The sequence below is a fragment of the Aythya marila genome, assembly GCF_965140915.1.
Source record: "Aythya marila genome assembly, chromosome: 27".
Taxonomy (NCBI): Eukaryota; Metazoa; Chordata; class Aves; order Anseriformes; family Anatidae; genus Aythya; species Aythya marila.
Window position 1 is genome coordinate 2,507,909 of NC_139068.1, and position 14,599 is coordinate 2,522,507.

Sequence of the window (14,599 nt, forward strand, 5' to 3'; positions counted from 1 at the left end):
AAAGCACCGATCTTGGAAACAAGCGTGAATAATTTAAGGTCTATCTGTAGGGTGTGCCGGTTTGCTTCACTTGATCTCTTTGGAAGACTTGCACACTTCAAACTTGGTATATTTTGTTACGTTCCACTGGGAATAAATCTGAAATATTGTCTTTTGGGACTAGATCACAGCTAACTGTAGGGGTATAATAATTGAAAATGTTCAATATAGAATGCTCTTAAGCAACAAAGTCATATCATACACTCTTTTTAAGGAAAGCTAAATGAAACCTGTTAATCCATTTCAGTTCTTTGATGCTTAGTCTTTGGGATGTTCTCATGTCTGAATACTTTTTTTTTTTTTTTTTTTTTTACTTCAGGTGAGTGGAATCAAGAGTCTCTATGAGTCTGAACTGGCTGATGCTCGAAGAGTTCTGGATGAAACCGCCAAAGAGAGGGCTAGATTACAGATTGAAATCGGAAAACTGAGAGCAGAACTTGAGGAGTTCAATAAAAGGTAAGGAAAGCCCTGTGTGATCATTTTTTGTTTTTTAATATGATAATGGGCAATATTTGCAGCGTGACCGATGCTGCTGATGCTTCTTAAAATGCCTTAGTGGGTGACTTCTGGAAGTGTTACAGATCAATGGGAAGGTGCAGGCTTGTAGAGGGGAATTCCTCAGAATGTACAGCTAGTCAGAGCAAATGATCAGCTTGGTATGTACACAAACATACATGTAAATGGAAGATTAATAAACTGTGATTTGATGAGCAATTTGAAATCTAGATGCTGAAACAATCAATTGTGCCCACTTCTGTCCTGTTGTGCCTCTTCTGATGTGAGTGTGCACGCATGCAGCTATTCAGTAAAATGGATCGAGAAACTAGATTAAAATTAACCCATCCAAGGAAGGTTAATTTTTAAACAGTGTCAATTGTATTGTCTGGTCCAGTGCATGTCTGATAGCAGAAATGAAGGAGAAGGGAAATTCATGGCCCTGAGCACACTGGGAATGTAGAAGCGATGTTGGCTTGAAAATGCATGAAGCTACAGCATAAGCGTGCTGTAAGAGACATTGTAGTGACTACATAAAAAAAACAAAACAAAAAAAAAAAAAAAAAAAAACCTGTTTAGTCTGCAGTAAAGATAATTGACCTAATAAACAGGCTAATGAAGCCAATGTAATCCATTATTTCTGTTTGCACTAGGGAGCCTTTGTGCTCAAATACTGTTTAGCAGCTGAAAATTAATTTAAAAGTGAATATATGACATGGCAAAAAGATTTTTGCTTCTGATTGAATTTTGGTACCTGTTTTAGTAGATAAGGTTTGGGATGTACAGATTTCTCCTGAGCAAGTCAGTATGTTTGTAAACACTGTTGGACATAAAATTGCTCTTAGTCTGGCAATGCCAGTACAAGCCTACCGTAAGTCTCCCATTTTCCTTCTTCATTTGCATTTAACTGGTTATACAAATAATGAAATATATATATATATATATTTTTTTCTGACTAGCTAATTTATTTATGATGGAGCATTTTTGTTGTTTTCCATCACTGGATCTTTATTTTCTGTGCTGGACCCTGTTGTTAAAGTCAGCCATCAGAGAGACTTTGTGGACTTTGCTCCTAAATGAAATGGCCAAATATGAAATATCTGTAGTGTAAACATCTCTGTTTGAATAAGTCACCATAAAGCCTATTGAACTTGGTGCATGCTTCATATCAGAAAATTTGCCTGCATGTGGTTGGAAGAATTGTGCTTTAATATTTACTGGCTCTTGTTGAGGCCTTTGTTAACCATAAAAAGACCTTGTGGTGTGTGTAGGCATCTGAAGTTACGTGAGACAAATACCACCCGGTCCTACTTCCATGTCCCTCTTGTTGGGGCTAACTTCTTGCTTAAAAGCCATGGGCCAGCAGTCTGTTGTGGTTTAACTGGGCCGGCAGCTAAACACCACACAGCCGTTCGCTCACCCTCTCCCCTCCTCTCTGGGATGGGGGAGAGAAATGGGAAAGTGAAGCCTGTGAGTTGAGATAAAAGTTTATTAAGACAGAAAAATAATAACAATAATGATGATAATAGTACAAAGAATAATAATGTGTATGAAACAAGTGATGCACAATGCAGTTGCTCACCAGCCGAACCCTGAGCAGTCTAGCCCTCACACCCTGGCTAGCTGCCCCTATATATTGTTTTGCATGACCCCAGATGGGGTGGAATATCCCTTTGGTCAGTTTGGGTCAGCTGTTCTGGGTCTGTTCCCTCCTAGTTCTTGCAGCACCCCCAGCCTGCCTGCTGGCAGGACAGAGTGAGAAGCTGAAACGTCCTTGGCTTGGTGTAAGCACTGCTCTGCAACAATTAAAACATTAGCATGTTATCAGCACTCTTCTCATCCTAAGCCAAAACACAGCACCCTACCAGCTACTAGGAAGAAAACTAACTCTGTCCTAACTGAAACCAGGACACAGTCCTAATGTTGATTTCAGATATTATGTTTTGCATGGCAGTCAGAGTTAGATGGACATCAGGGTTGTCCTGGTGATAGCAAATATTCTGCTTGCGTGGGTTTTAATGCAAGGTCCAGAAACGAACAGCCCCAGTATCTCCAGGAATTTGGTTCATGTTTCCTGTTCTGCAGGGTGTATTTCTATGCTTTAAGATATTTTTGTCAGAACTGTCTTTGCTTTGCAGCTGATGAGAATCACTGCAAGTTGTCTCCTGTTCTTTAGGCTTTTGACAGCACTAAGAGACTTTGCAAATATTTTGTAGAACGTTGTGCACTTGAAGTGGTGGCAATGGTGTTTTCCCTCGAGTTATCTCCCTTTTGTGCACTTTTCTTGGACAATTGAGTTGAGTACCATTATCTGTCACTTCACTGACTTGACAGGGTAATTCTGCTCATAGGCTAAATATGAGGAAAGTACACTTCTTTTTGTCTGTTGTTAGTTTATAGGAGTAGAATTGAATTCTTTCTTGGCTTTGAATTTTCTTCTACCAAGTTGCTTCCAGTCCCTTAAGATGCTCGTAAGGTACTTGGAGTATTCCTGCTGTGTCTGTCTGGGGACATAGGGAAGGTTATGCTCGTGATGTGGCCAGATCTCAGATACGAGTCTTGCAAACACAGCTTTGAAAAGTCTGTTTGCAGGGTGTCCTCTTGACAGCCAGCTGATGACCAAAATCCTCCCTGCCCAAGCTGACAGATGCTTCTGGTCCCATGCCAAGTTTAGGTCAGTGCTTTGTGTATAATGGAAGAGCAGGTCAGCCTATAATTTATGGTTGCTTACAATTACCTCAGTGTCTCTTTCAAGCTTGCAGCAGGCTTAGGGATGCCAGGAGGGATCCCAGGCATTGCTGCTCCCTTTATTGCTTGGAATAGATTGGGTTCCTGGGAAAGGAGACAGCAGGCTTCTGTCTTGGGGCATCTTTCCTTTGGTCTCCCATGTGAGAGAGGGAAGAAAATGGATAGTTGGGGGAGTCACAGTAGGAGAAAACAATGGCTGAAAAGGGTGCAGGGAAGTTTTTCCTGAGGATTAAACTGAACTGAATTTTAGTTGTGGAGCTACAAGCTTGTAGGGCTTTTCTAGCTACTGCCACGAATATAGCCAAGTTCCAAGAGATGCCTTCAAGATACAGCTAACATCTTCAAGAGATGCCTTTCTCCCTGCCTTTCTCCGCTAAAGCCTGCGTTTGTTAGTATGCAAAACACTTTCCTGGAAGTGTTGAGGATGCTCCAGGAAGGCCATGGGGTGTGGCTGGGTGTGGTGTTGGGCCCAGTTCATGCACAGGAGGGAGCCCGAGGCTTACTCCGCTCTTGGCTTGTTCCTGAGGCTGTCTGCTTGCGCAACACCAGCACGCTTGGGAAGCTGCAAGACCCTTGCTTGCTACATGAGGATTTATGTCAGGGCTTATGGTCTAGGAGAGAACATGTTCTGTCTGTCAGTGCAAGCATTTATGCTGATGTCTTTCTGCCATGTACTCAGGCAGCTTCTTCAGCTAGTGACAAATGTTATCACCCCAGTATTGTGTGAGTACAGATCCATCTCTTGGGGGTTTTGGATACCCTGGCAGATATTTTAATTATTTATTTATTATTTACCATGTAGCATACTGATGTTCTAACCTTTTCTGTGTTTTAGTACTTGGGATAATTGAACAAAAAGAAGTATCCCAAGCCTTTTTTTTTTTTTTCTTAGAGCAGATCATATTGAATTGGGCCATCTTTGGCAAGTGGTGTTGTTGAAACCTTGGGAGTCCAAGCAGACTGGCTTAGGTTGATCTTTCTTTTCCAAATGCTTTTTTACTGACTTCTTGGGAAGCTTATCTTCCCTTTACAAAAGCTAAATTCACCCTGGCTCTTCAAATTCATCTGTGCTTATGCATATGCCATCCTGTGAAAGGATCAATAAAGTTACTTGGAAGGAACCACGGTGTCAGTGTGCTTGCTCTGTGCTTCTGCTGAAAATGAGCACAGCAGAAGGGACACGCTGGTGCTAGGGCCAGAGAGGAAGCAAAATCCATGGAAACTAGGTTCTAAGTTGTGCTCAGGTGCTTTTGAAACATCAGTCTTTTTAAGATAAAATATTTATATTATCCTGATTCTCCTAATGCAATTAAGCTCTTCTTAAGTTTGTTCCACAGAGTGGAATAGCTACTACAGTGTGGAAGTAGAAACATGGCAGAATGATTTCTTTATTATAGCACTTAATTTTGCTGCTTGCAGCTTTCCTACTACATTAATAAACGTGACAACAGGAGGTGGTGATTGAAAAGCTTCAGAGAACAGTTATATTTCATTTAGGTATTTTTGTTCACAATACCCATCTTTAGTGTCGTTGTCCTTTACGACGTTCTTTGATAAGCTATCAAGATGATGAGGCTTCAAGTGTAAGTGAAGAAACAGATGATGAGAGAGGAATTCCCACTTCTTGGGACAGTTCTTTTGCAATGAAGACTAGTAGATAGAATTTTTGGTAGGCTTTTTTTTTTTTGCCTGCCAGTGATGTGTTCATCTTTTCTAGGCAATACACTTAAAATACATTGGCACAAGCTGAGTTCTAAGACAGGTTTATGATTATTTTAATTAGCTGCAGTTGGAGCCACCTAGTGGCACAACAGTCATAGTATAAGTGTATAGTAACACAAATCTGTAATTGCAACCAGGGTATTCTCAAGGTGTGTGTGCATCCATGTGTAAATATAGGTAAATTTTGTTTGTTTCAGCTACAAAAAGAAAGATGCAGATTTGTCTGTGGCTCAAGGTCGCATTAAGGATCTTGAAGTGCTGTTCCATAGAAGCGAAGCAGAACTCAACACTGTCCTGAATGAGAAACGCACTCTGGAAGCAGAGGTGGCCGATTTGCGTGCCCAACTTGCTAAGGTATGGCAGTGAATGTTTCCTTCAGCACGAGAAAGGTTGTTCCTTCTAAATAAATAAATAAATAATTTTGTTGTTAGTTTATATTAGAACATCACTGGTTCAGTTCACTTAGGGTTAATTTTTACCTTCTCTTCTTAGATATAAAAATAAATTTTAAGAAATGTTTGTGAAACAACCAAAGTAACATGGTATATTAGAAATTTTGATAGTGAAAAAAATACTTTAGAAACAAATACTTTAGAAACATTTACCAAATATTTTTGTTACTAAATGTTGTCCTTTGTAACATCCTGGATAATTTTAAACTTACGCTGAAGTATCCAGTGGGACTGTGCTGGCAAGAAAAAGAACATGAAATATATGCTTGAGAAATTAATAATCCTTGGTTTTATTACCAGTCTGCACTGAAATAATCCTGTGGTTTAAACGGGTGCTTTATAAACATGAAAGCTTTTCTAAGTACTCATGCACACATTCTCACTTTCTGTTTTTTTAATTAATAACTTGAGATTAGATCTATTGTTATGGATTATTGGTCCAAAAATATCAATTGAGGACCATAAAGGGCTTGTGGATGGGGGAAAAAAGACATCCAGTCAAATAATTATCTTCCAAATTCTCTACCAGGCTGAAGATGGTCATGCTGTGGCTAAGAAGCAATTGGAGAAGGAGACACTCATGCGTGTGGACCTGGAAAATCGGTGCCAGAGCTTGCAAGAGGATCTGGATTTCAGGAAGAATGTGTTTGAGGAGGTATTATCAACCTTGTAATCTCATTATATTGTGAAGTGTATGTAGATCTTGTTCACACTGATTATAAACCATTACTAGCTAGTCCACGTAGGGAAAATCAATATTATTCTTGCTATGAATTGGTTGAGTAATAAAAGAGTTAAAGGTTTTGCAAGAGTCGCATGATAAATCAGTGGTTGCATAGGCATAAGAGCCAAGTGACAAGGGTATTACTGTTTCCTGGGCTGTTGAGCTAATGTAACTGCTTGCTGTGTGAAAGGGTAAGTCTTATTCCCCTTCTCTACACCTGGTTGCATGGCCCTGCCCTTTACTTGCACCACCCTCAGTGATTGTTAGACCTGAGTGGAACCTGTATTCATTGATGAGAACAGTATACAATTGCCCTGCTTTTTGCTGGGGAAATTTTCTGCCTGTTTAGTGGGTTGGACTGGCTCATAGTGGTTCTAAGGAGGATTAGAGCTTCTCTGAAGCAAGTAGTGAGAATGCACATGTGAGGACTGGGGGGAATGAGAAAGGGAAACAAGGCCTTTGTGTACTAGTAGTAAACATATCAGGTCAGTTTATTTCATCCTGTGAACACCAGCTCTGACCTTTGATTATTTAGCAGCCCGAGCTCATTTAATTAGTGCTCTGAGCAGCTGCCACATGTTCCACCCATCATCTCACCCATGCCAGATGTGATGCTTGACTGACCATGCACCAAACCATTTTGGTCTGATTAACTAGGAAATACTTCTGGTTCTTCTTGTTGAGTTTAATATTTGCTAATGTAGTGGCTGAGTTATGTTTTACCATGGAATCAAGTGAGTGCTCAAACTGAATTAAGGGGCTAGGCAAGGCTGTGTGGCTAAGGACAGGTGCTGGAGTATAGAATCACAGAATATCCAAGTTACAAGGGACCCACCAGGATTATTGAGTCCAACTCCTGGGTCCCCAAAGGGGGGTCCACCCAAAAAAATCAGACCATGTGTCTGACCACTGCCTGGGAGGAGGAGGTAAAAGAGGGTGGATGTGGGCAGAATGTGTTTTCAGTTTCCTTTTAGTTTCTCAGTGTTCTAGTCTGCTAGTGATAGGCCATACATTACATTAACCTCCCTGTACTGAGTCTGTTTTGACTGTGATAATTGTTGAACGATCTCCCTGTCCTTTTCTCAACCCTTGAGCTGTTTCCATTGTATTTTCTCCCCTTTTTTCTTTGAGGGGGAGAGTGAGAGAGTGGCTGTAGTGGAGTTCAGCTGCACAGTGGGGTAAAACCACCAAGCAGCAGGAGCTTAATCTTTTTATCTTTTTTTATGCAGGAGATAAGGGAGACAAGAAAACGGCATGAACATCGTTTGGTCGAGGTGGACACTAGTCGTCAGCAGGAGTATGAATCCAAAATGGCTCAGGCCCTAGAGGATCTGCGAAATCAACATGATGAGCAAGTCAAACTGTACAAATTGGAGCTGGAGCAGACCTACCAGGCTAAGGTAACGACTGCTATCCACAGCGCTGTCTGCCAGGAACTCTGGTCAGGGAAATAAAACCATTTCCATTAGTCCTAGTGCTTTTAAGGAGACTAGTAATTATACTTTAAACAAGCTTTGTTCTGCTGCCCAAATGTTTCCTCTTGTGCTTGTGTGCAGATCCATTTCCACTGAGGTTATAGCCCAAGGTAATAGCCAGGAATAGCATTAGCTGAGAAAGGCCAGTTTCCAAGAGAACTCTTGGAACTTCTGGTCACTGGGGAGTTCGGGGAATGGGTGGATTTCAGAACAAGCCTTTGTCCGATCAAGCTTGCAATCTAGTTGTGGCCATATTGAGAGGAACGTTACAAGGTTGCATAGTCACTTTTCTCTTACTGGGGCCTTTGCATTGCTTTTACTAGCCCTGATACAGTAAATGTGTGTAAATATTACCACATTTAAATGATCTAAGTTAGTTCTGGATTCTAGAAAATTACTGTGTGCAGTTGTAGTTTCATTGGTGGGGGTCAGACAAGATACTGGACTTTTTAACAGGTGTTGATGATGAAAACCGTAGTATGTAAGTTGGAGGTGTGAGCATAGTGAGGAGTAATTTTATCCAGAAGAACACTTCTTAAACTTCTTAAACTGTTTGCACTACCTTAAAGGAAGTTGGGGGGAAACAGAGGCTGGCCTCTTGTCACAGGTAACTAGTGATAGGACTAGAAGGAATGGCCTCAAGTTGTGCCAGGGGAGGTTTAGGTTAGAAATGAGGAGACATTTCTTCTCAGAAAGAGCAGTCAGGCATTGGGATGGGTTGCCCAGGGAGGTGGTAGAGTCACCGTCCCTGGGGGTGTTTAAGGAAAGGTTGGACGTGGTGCTTAGGGATGTGGTTTAGTGGGTGACATTGGTAGTAGGCGATTATGGTTGGACCAGATGATCTTGAAGATCTCTTCCAACTTCTATGATTCTATTTTGTTTTGTTTGCCTGTACAAATTTAAGTTAGCAAGTCGCAGTTCATTCAGCACTGGAGGTGTGAGGGGAGTAGCAGCTTTGGTACTGGTGCAATTGCTGTCTACAAGTATATATTTTTATATTCATTACTCTACCCAAAAGAATACAGTAACTGTCAATCTTCTGGTTACTGAAAATACTTAGCAATAATTGTAGCCACTTCTAATTCTTTTTGTGGTGGATAAATTGTGGTGCTCCTAACATTGTTCTCCCACGCGCTCCACTTTGAGACTCCCTTTGAGATCTTTGGTTTGATGATTTGCAGTTTGAGGAACATTGATCTAAAAAAATTAACTATTTCAAAGGGCAATAACAACATGGATAATATATAAAATAAGTTAACTATTTTGACGTTATTCAGGGAAGCTAGGAATGCATATTTTTATACAACCAGATACTTGGATTGACTTGTCACAGTCCAAGGAAGATTTTATTGCTATTTCAGTGCAACTTTTAATGTAATAGCTTTGAACTCCATTATTGCTCTGTCAGAGTTGACTAAAATTGGCCACTAGAAATGAAGCTTATTCACTAGGTGAAATTAACAACTAAAACCAGATTGTTTAGTTAGAACCACTAGAAAAAAAAATAGAAAAAAATCAAAAGCATCATTTTGCCTCTATGGCAGGACATTATCTGAAGTGCTTGCTGTGTGTAGCTTTGGTCCTTTTGGAGAAGGTAGCATAGAGTAATACAGAGAAGACCAGCTCAGGAGACTATCCAAAGTATGAAATAAGTCCTGCATGAAGAATACTTGAAACCTGACCTGGAAAAAGAGATGAGTCAAGAGAAGGGAAAGATGATGTCTGTAAAAGGATGAATGGCACAGAGAAGGTGAATCTTTATTATTTTTCAGTAGAAGTAGGGAAAATGATCATAACTCTCCAGTAGCAGATTCAAAAGGGACAGAAGAAAAATGCTCTGTGCTGTGTGGATGCAGAGAGCAGAGGCTAATTCCTGCCTGAAGAATCTGTTGAAAGCTTGTAAGCATCAGGATCCCGTCTCCAACTGAGGAAGTTACAATTGGACAGCTGAGACATGACACTAATGAAATTCTTTATTCAACCTGCACCCTGGGCATTCAGGAAACTGTTAGACCAGGACACGAACTTGTTAACGTTTGCTCCAGTCCATTGCATCTTTTTTATGGCAAGAAGGCAGATCGTGTGTGGCAACATGAACCTGAGCCTTTAGAAACTCTAAGGCTGCAAGTATAATCTTACAGGAATATGGCTCAAATTTTCTTGGCTCTTAGGACATTTCCTTGATATTATGAAATTCTGGTCATAAACTTACTAGATTTCCATTTAAAATTATTTAAGGTTGAATGTATTTCATTTCCTACCGAAAGGGTATTTTCAGGATATCTATCTCAATGCAACTGACTTTTATAAAACTTGCCTTCCAGCTGGAGAATGCCAAACTGGCCTCTGACCAAAATGACAAAGCTGCTGGTGCGGCTCGGGAGGAGTTGAAGGAGGCTCGCATGAGGATAGAATCTCTCAGCTACCAGCTTTCCGGCCTTCAGAAACAGGTATAAAAGGGGAAAAAGGGGCCAACTTTGCTCTTGTTTTTAATATAAAGCACTGTAATGTTTGCAAATATTCAAATTTCTGTCCCTCCATATTTTCTGAAGTTTACGGAGATAAATGTTTTATCTTTTTTTGGAAGGGTGGTAAATTTTAACTTATTTTTTTATTGCACCCCACATGGATGCCAACTGGGTTTTCTGTTATACTGTCTCGCTAGGCTAGTGCAGCAGAAGATCGTATTCATGAATTGGAGGAAATGATGGCTGGTGAACGGGATAAGTTTAGGAAGATGCTAGATGCCAAGGAGAGGGAGATGACAGAAATGAGGGACCAGATGCAGCTGCAGCTTGCAGAATACCAGGAACTGCTTGATGTGAAATTAGCACTAGATATGGAGATCAGTGCTTACCGAAAACTCCTGGAAGGAGAAGAGGAAAGGTAAGTACAGATTCCATATGCTTATCTTAGGACTAGCAAATGTTATTTTCATTTCTTACCTTTTTTTTTTTTTTAAACATTTTAGCAGAAGTGACCATATCACAGTTCCCTGCAGTCACATTGGCTTTGCACTGCAGTGTGTTACATGGAACACTTGCAGCTGTTCTTGTCCAAACACCTGTCCTTACATTGTTTTATTTTTCATAATGATCTCAAAGTGCGGTGCAATTTATTCTGTACTTGACATTCATCTCCTCTTTTTATTTAAGTGCTTATACTTCTATGTTTTCCTGTTTTTAAATTGTTAGGCCAAGAATAGTGTGTTTAGTAATAGAAATACTGGAGGGAGGGATGATGTGATTTGCGTTGCTCTTGCCAGCGCTTTCACCTCATGTAGTCATGTTACTCGAAAACTTGGGAGGACTGGATAGCCTCCCTCTTCCTTTATATGAAGTCCTGCTGGCAAGACGCAGTGAGGCTGTTACCAGCTTTGGGGCATATTACAGTCTGGTTACTGAGTGTATTTTGCATTTTACTGTGTGTGTAGTTCCCTGAATGAGCTAAAAAAAAAAAGTCTTCACTTAGTTTTCTTCCATTTCAATAAAATGCTTGCTTGATTTTGTTAAGGCTGAAGCTCTCTCCAAGTCCCTCGTCCCGTGTTACAGTCTCTCGGGCTACCTCCAGCAGCAGCAGTAGCAGCACTTCACTTATTCGCTCTTCCCGAGGCAAGAGAAAACGTATTGAAGCAGAGGAGCTTTCAGGCAGTGGAACAAGTGGAATTGGCACTGGAAGTATTAGTGGCAGCAGTAGTAGCAGTAGCTTCCAAATGTCCCAGCAAGCTTCAGCTACTGGAAGTATCAGCATAGATGAGATAGACCTGGAGGGCAAATATGTTCAACTGAAGAACAACTCGGAGAAGGTGAGTGCCAGCTGAACTCCTAGGAAACAAGAAGCTAAATTGAAATGTTGCACAGCCTAATAAGCGCACGTAGATAAAGTCACTTGAGAAATTGCTTTTTTCAAGGTGTGTCATCCTGCAGTAATTAACAGTGGCATTTGAAAGGTGAATATTATTACACTGCACTAGCATGAGTGTAGTGTTTGATGCAGGAAGAGAATGTAGTTTGTGCCCTGAATATCTAAACACATGTGCTGGTACCTAGCTTGTTGAAAACAGCCTTGCTGGCTATAACAGAACTGTGAAATGTCTCTTAAATTGTTGCTGAATGACCTTGTAGGATTTACAAATAACACTATTTTTGGGTATAGAAAAATATTTTCAAGTTAGAATGCAGATGTCTAACAACCATGTAAATAAATGTAATTGAAAAAGATCTAGGGAAAGTTCTGATGCCTGTTTGCTCTGTTTTGCTCACCCTAAATAACTTTGACTTTTCTTATTAGGATCAGTCTTTGGGTAACTGGAGACTGAAAAGACAAATCGGAGACGGAGAGGAAATTGCTTATAAATTTACTCCGAAGTATGTCCTCAGGGCTGGGCAGACTGTAACAGTAAGTTATACTTCAAGTATGTCAAAAACAATGTTATTTTGTTGATATTGCAGCAGTTGTAAATCTAACATTTGGTTTGGCCTGATTTAGGGTATAACTTCTGGTTTCTTGCATTTTACTTTAGAGGAGTAGGATTTCAGTTACAGAAAGGCAAAATGCAAGTTGGATTTCCATATTAACACTTAGTATTTAAGACTATTTGTGACACAAAGAGATGAAAAGGTATTTGGGGTGGGAGGAGAGGCAAGGACTGATTTTTCAAACACCTTTGTCCAGGTTTGGAATGTTAATCTTGCTCTACTTCATGAAATAGGAAAATTTCGGAGCATTTATTTGAACTGGTAGACTTTAAGACTAGATACTCTAAGCCTTAAATATAGTAGAACAGCTGCTTTTCTGTAATTTTATGTTTGATATTTAGTCTGCAATAGATGTCCTTTCAGAATTAAAAAAATGGCTTTCCTTTGATCAATTCCAGCTATTACTACTTAAGTATCAATTGCTTAGATGCATGCCAAAAATGAAATTGGTACATTACAAGTTGCATTTTATGTCTTGGCTTCATACAGTGTAGTCATTGAGACTGTGGTAGTAGAAACTGCTATATTCAGAAAAGAATTGATGACTGCAATATTAGAATAACTTATTTTCTCTTGCCCTTAACTATGGCTAGTGTTAATTTTGTTGCAGACTGAGAATGTCTTCCTAAAAGTACTGGCATAGGCAAAAGTAGGGTAAAATTACCACTGGAGATCCAAAACAAAACTAACATGGAGAGAGAAGTGGGAGAGTTAGAAGTTTTTGGATATTAAAAAATAAAATGTACACAAATATCTGATTACAGAATGTCTTTCTCACTAGATTTGGGGTGCAGATGCAGGTGTATCTCATAGCCCCCCTTCTGTTCTCGTGTGGAAGAATCAAGGCAGCTGGGGCACCGGAGGCAATATCCGCACATACCTCGTAAACTCTGATGGAGAGGTAGGCTCTGCCTGTTGAATAAGAATGCGGGCTGGGTTATCTCCCAAACTGATGAAATTGTTTTGGGGAAAACAAAACAAACAAAAAAGATTTCCCCCATTGTCTTCTAATATAGTATAAGTTACAACACTGAAGTAATTAAATACCTGTATCTTTGTGATTTTGGAATCTTCAGACAACTGTGATTGTTATCCTTATTACATCCGCAGACTACTTTTTTCTCATTTTTAGAAAAACTCCCTGCTAGTAGTGGATTTGCTTGGCATTTAAGTTTGTGTTTTTAGTCAGAGGCAGAGAAAATAAATATTGCTGGCAATTAAAAGTTAGTGTGTAGGACCCACCATATTTTGGGATGCAGTGTCATTAATAATGTGGAAAGATAGTTGCTTTTTCAGTGTTGGAAGTATATCAGTTTTCATTTGGCACTGGTTTCTCTGTGTTCTTCGTTGTCCTACATCTGCCCACAACTGTTTTTTCCGAACTATCCCTGCAGAAGACTCCTGCAAGGGAAGATCGTGCTTTGGCTGTTATTCATAAATGTGCCATTATCCCAGTGGTCCGATAGAAATAGGAAACTGAAACAGACCTCAGTTGTATCAGTTTTCATGCTGCCTCTCTTGCTGGCAATTCTGTGGAAGCACTTTGTGCCTGAACAGCAGCACAGGACAAGGTAGGAGGGAGGGTCATTTGTATAGATAGAAAGCTCTCTGGCTTAGTATTCAAATAGAAGAAGTGGTTAAAATAGTGTCTGGAAATACTTCAAATCCATGTCCTTACCTGCTGTGGTTACCTGTAGTATCCCTGCTTAGAAGTGTATGTTGAGGGCAACTTTTTCCACAACTAAAAACTTGCTCCTACAATTTCAAGGCTGCAAGGTTTACAGAAGAATTTCGTACTGCTAATAAAGTGTTCAAAAATAGTAGTAAAGGAAGTTCCCTGATGTTTTAAAATTCTTTTTAGTGCCTGGTTTGGAAGACTGTCCTGATAATTCACATGCAATAGGTACAAAAAGCTTAACAAATAATGACTGTTCTTAATGCTGTGTAATCATAATGAAAAACTTTAGTTTCTGATGTTACAATATCTCTCAGACAGCTCCTAGCTGAGTCTTCTACGAGCTTGTATAAAATTGAGTAATGGCCACCTGAAACATGGCTGCTACTGCTCAAATACCTAGGGAATGAAAGAAAATTCCTGAAGCTAAATTACATTACTTGTCTTTTGGTAGTTAGAACTAGGAATGTTTTCGTGCTTTTCAGGGTGTTACAGGTATTTGGTTGCACAGCTAACTTTGAAGCTGGAGCAAATTGCTTTGAATCCTCAAAACTTTAAGTGGGGTGTTATATTGATGGTATAGCAAAAACTATGGGCCATCTCCTTGTGTTTCCTTTTGTGTAGGAAGTTGCAGTGAGAACTGTTACTAAGTCGGTAGTCATGCAAGAGAATGAAGAGGAAGAGGATGAAGCAGAGTTTGGAGAGGAGGACATTTTCAACCAACAGGTAATAAGATGCAGACCAGGTTTTTAATTTGTGCCTGGTTGGTTAGATTAAACAGCAATGAGATT

At 40.0% G+C, this 14,599-nt stretch overlaps 1 protein-coding gene across 1 annotated transcript in view; it reads left to right on the forward strand.

Annotated features, from left to right (window-relative positions):
* Nucleotides 1-14,599, forward strand: part of LMNB2 (lamin B2) — a 29,271-nt gene that overhangs the window by 9,124 nt on the left and 5,548 nt on the right. The window contains exons 2-11 of the mRNA XM_082780076.1: nucleotides 359-495; nucleotides 5,202-5,358; nucleotides 5,986-6,111; nucleotides 7,410-7,580; nucleotides 9,980-10,105; nucleotides 10,321-10,541; nucleotides 11,169-11,460; nucleotides 11,946-12,053; nucleotides 12,915-13,034; nucleotides 14,433-14,534. Of these exons, the coding sequence (XP_082636202.1) occupies nucleotides 359-495; nucleotides 5,202-5,358; nucleotides 5,986-6,111; nucleotides 7,410-7,580; nucleotides 9,980-10,105; nucleotides 10,321-10,541; nucleotides 11,169-11,460; nucleotides 11,946-12,053; nucleotides 12,915-13,034; nucleotides 14,433-14,534 (1,560 nt within the window). The remainder of the gene's footprint in view (nucleotides 1-358; nucleotides 496-5,201; nucleotides 5,359-5,985; nucleotides 6,112-7,409; nucleotides 7,581-9,979; nucleotides 10,106-10,320; nucleotides 10,542-11,168; nucleotides 11,461-11,945; nucleotides 12,054-12,914; nucleotides 13,035-14,432; nucleotides 14,535-14,599) is intronic.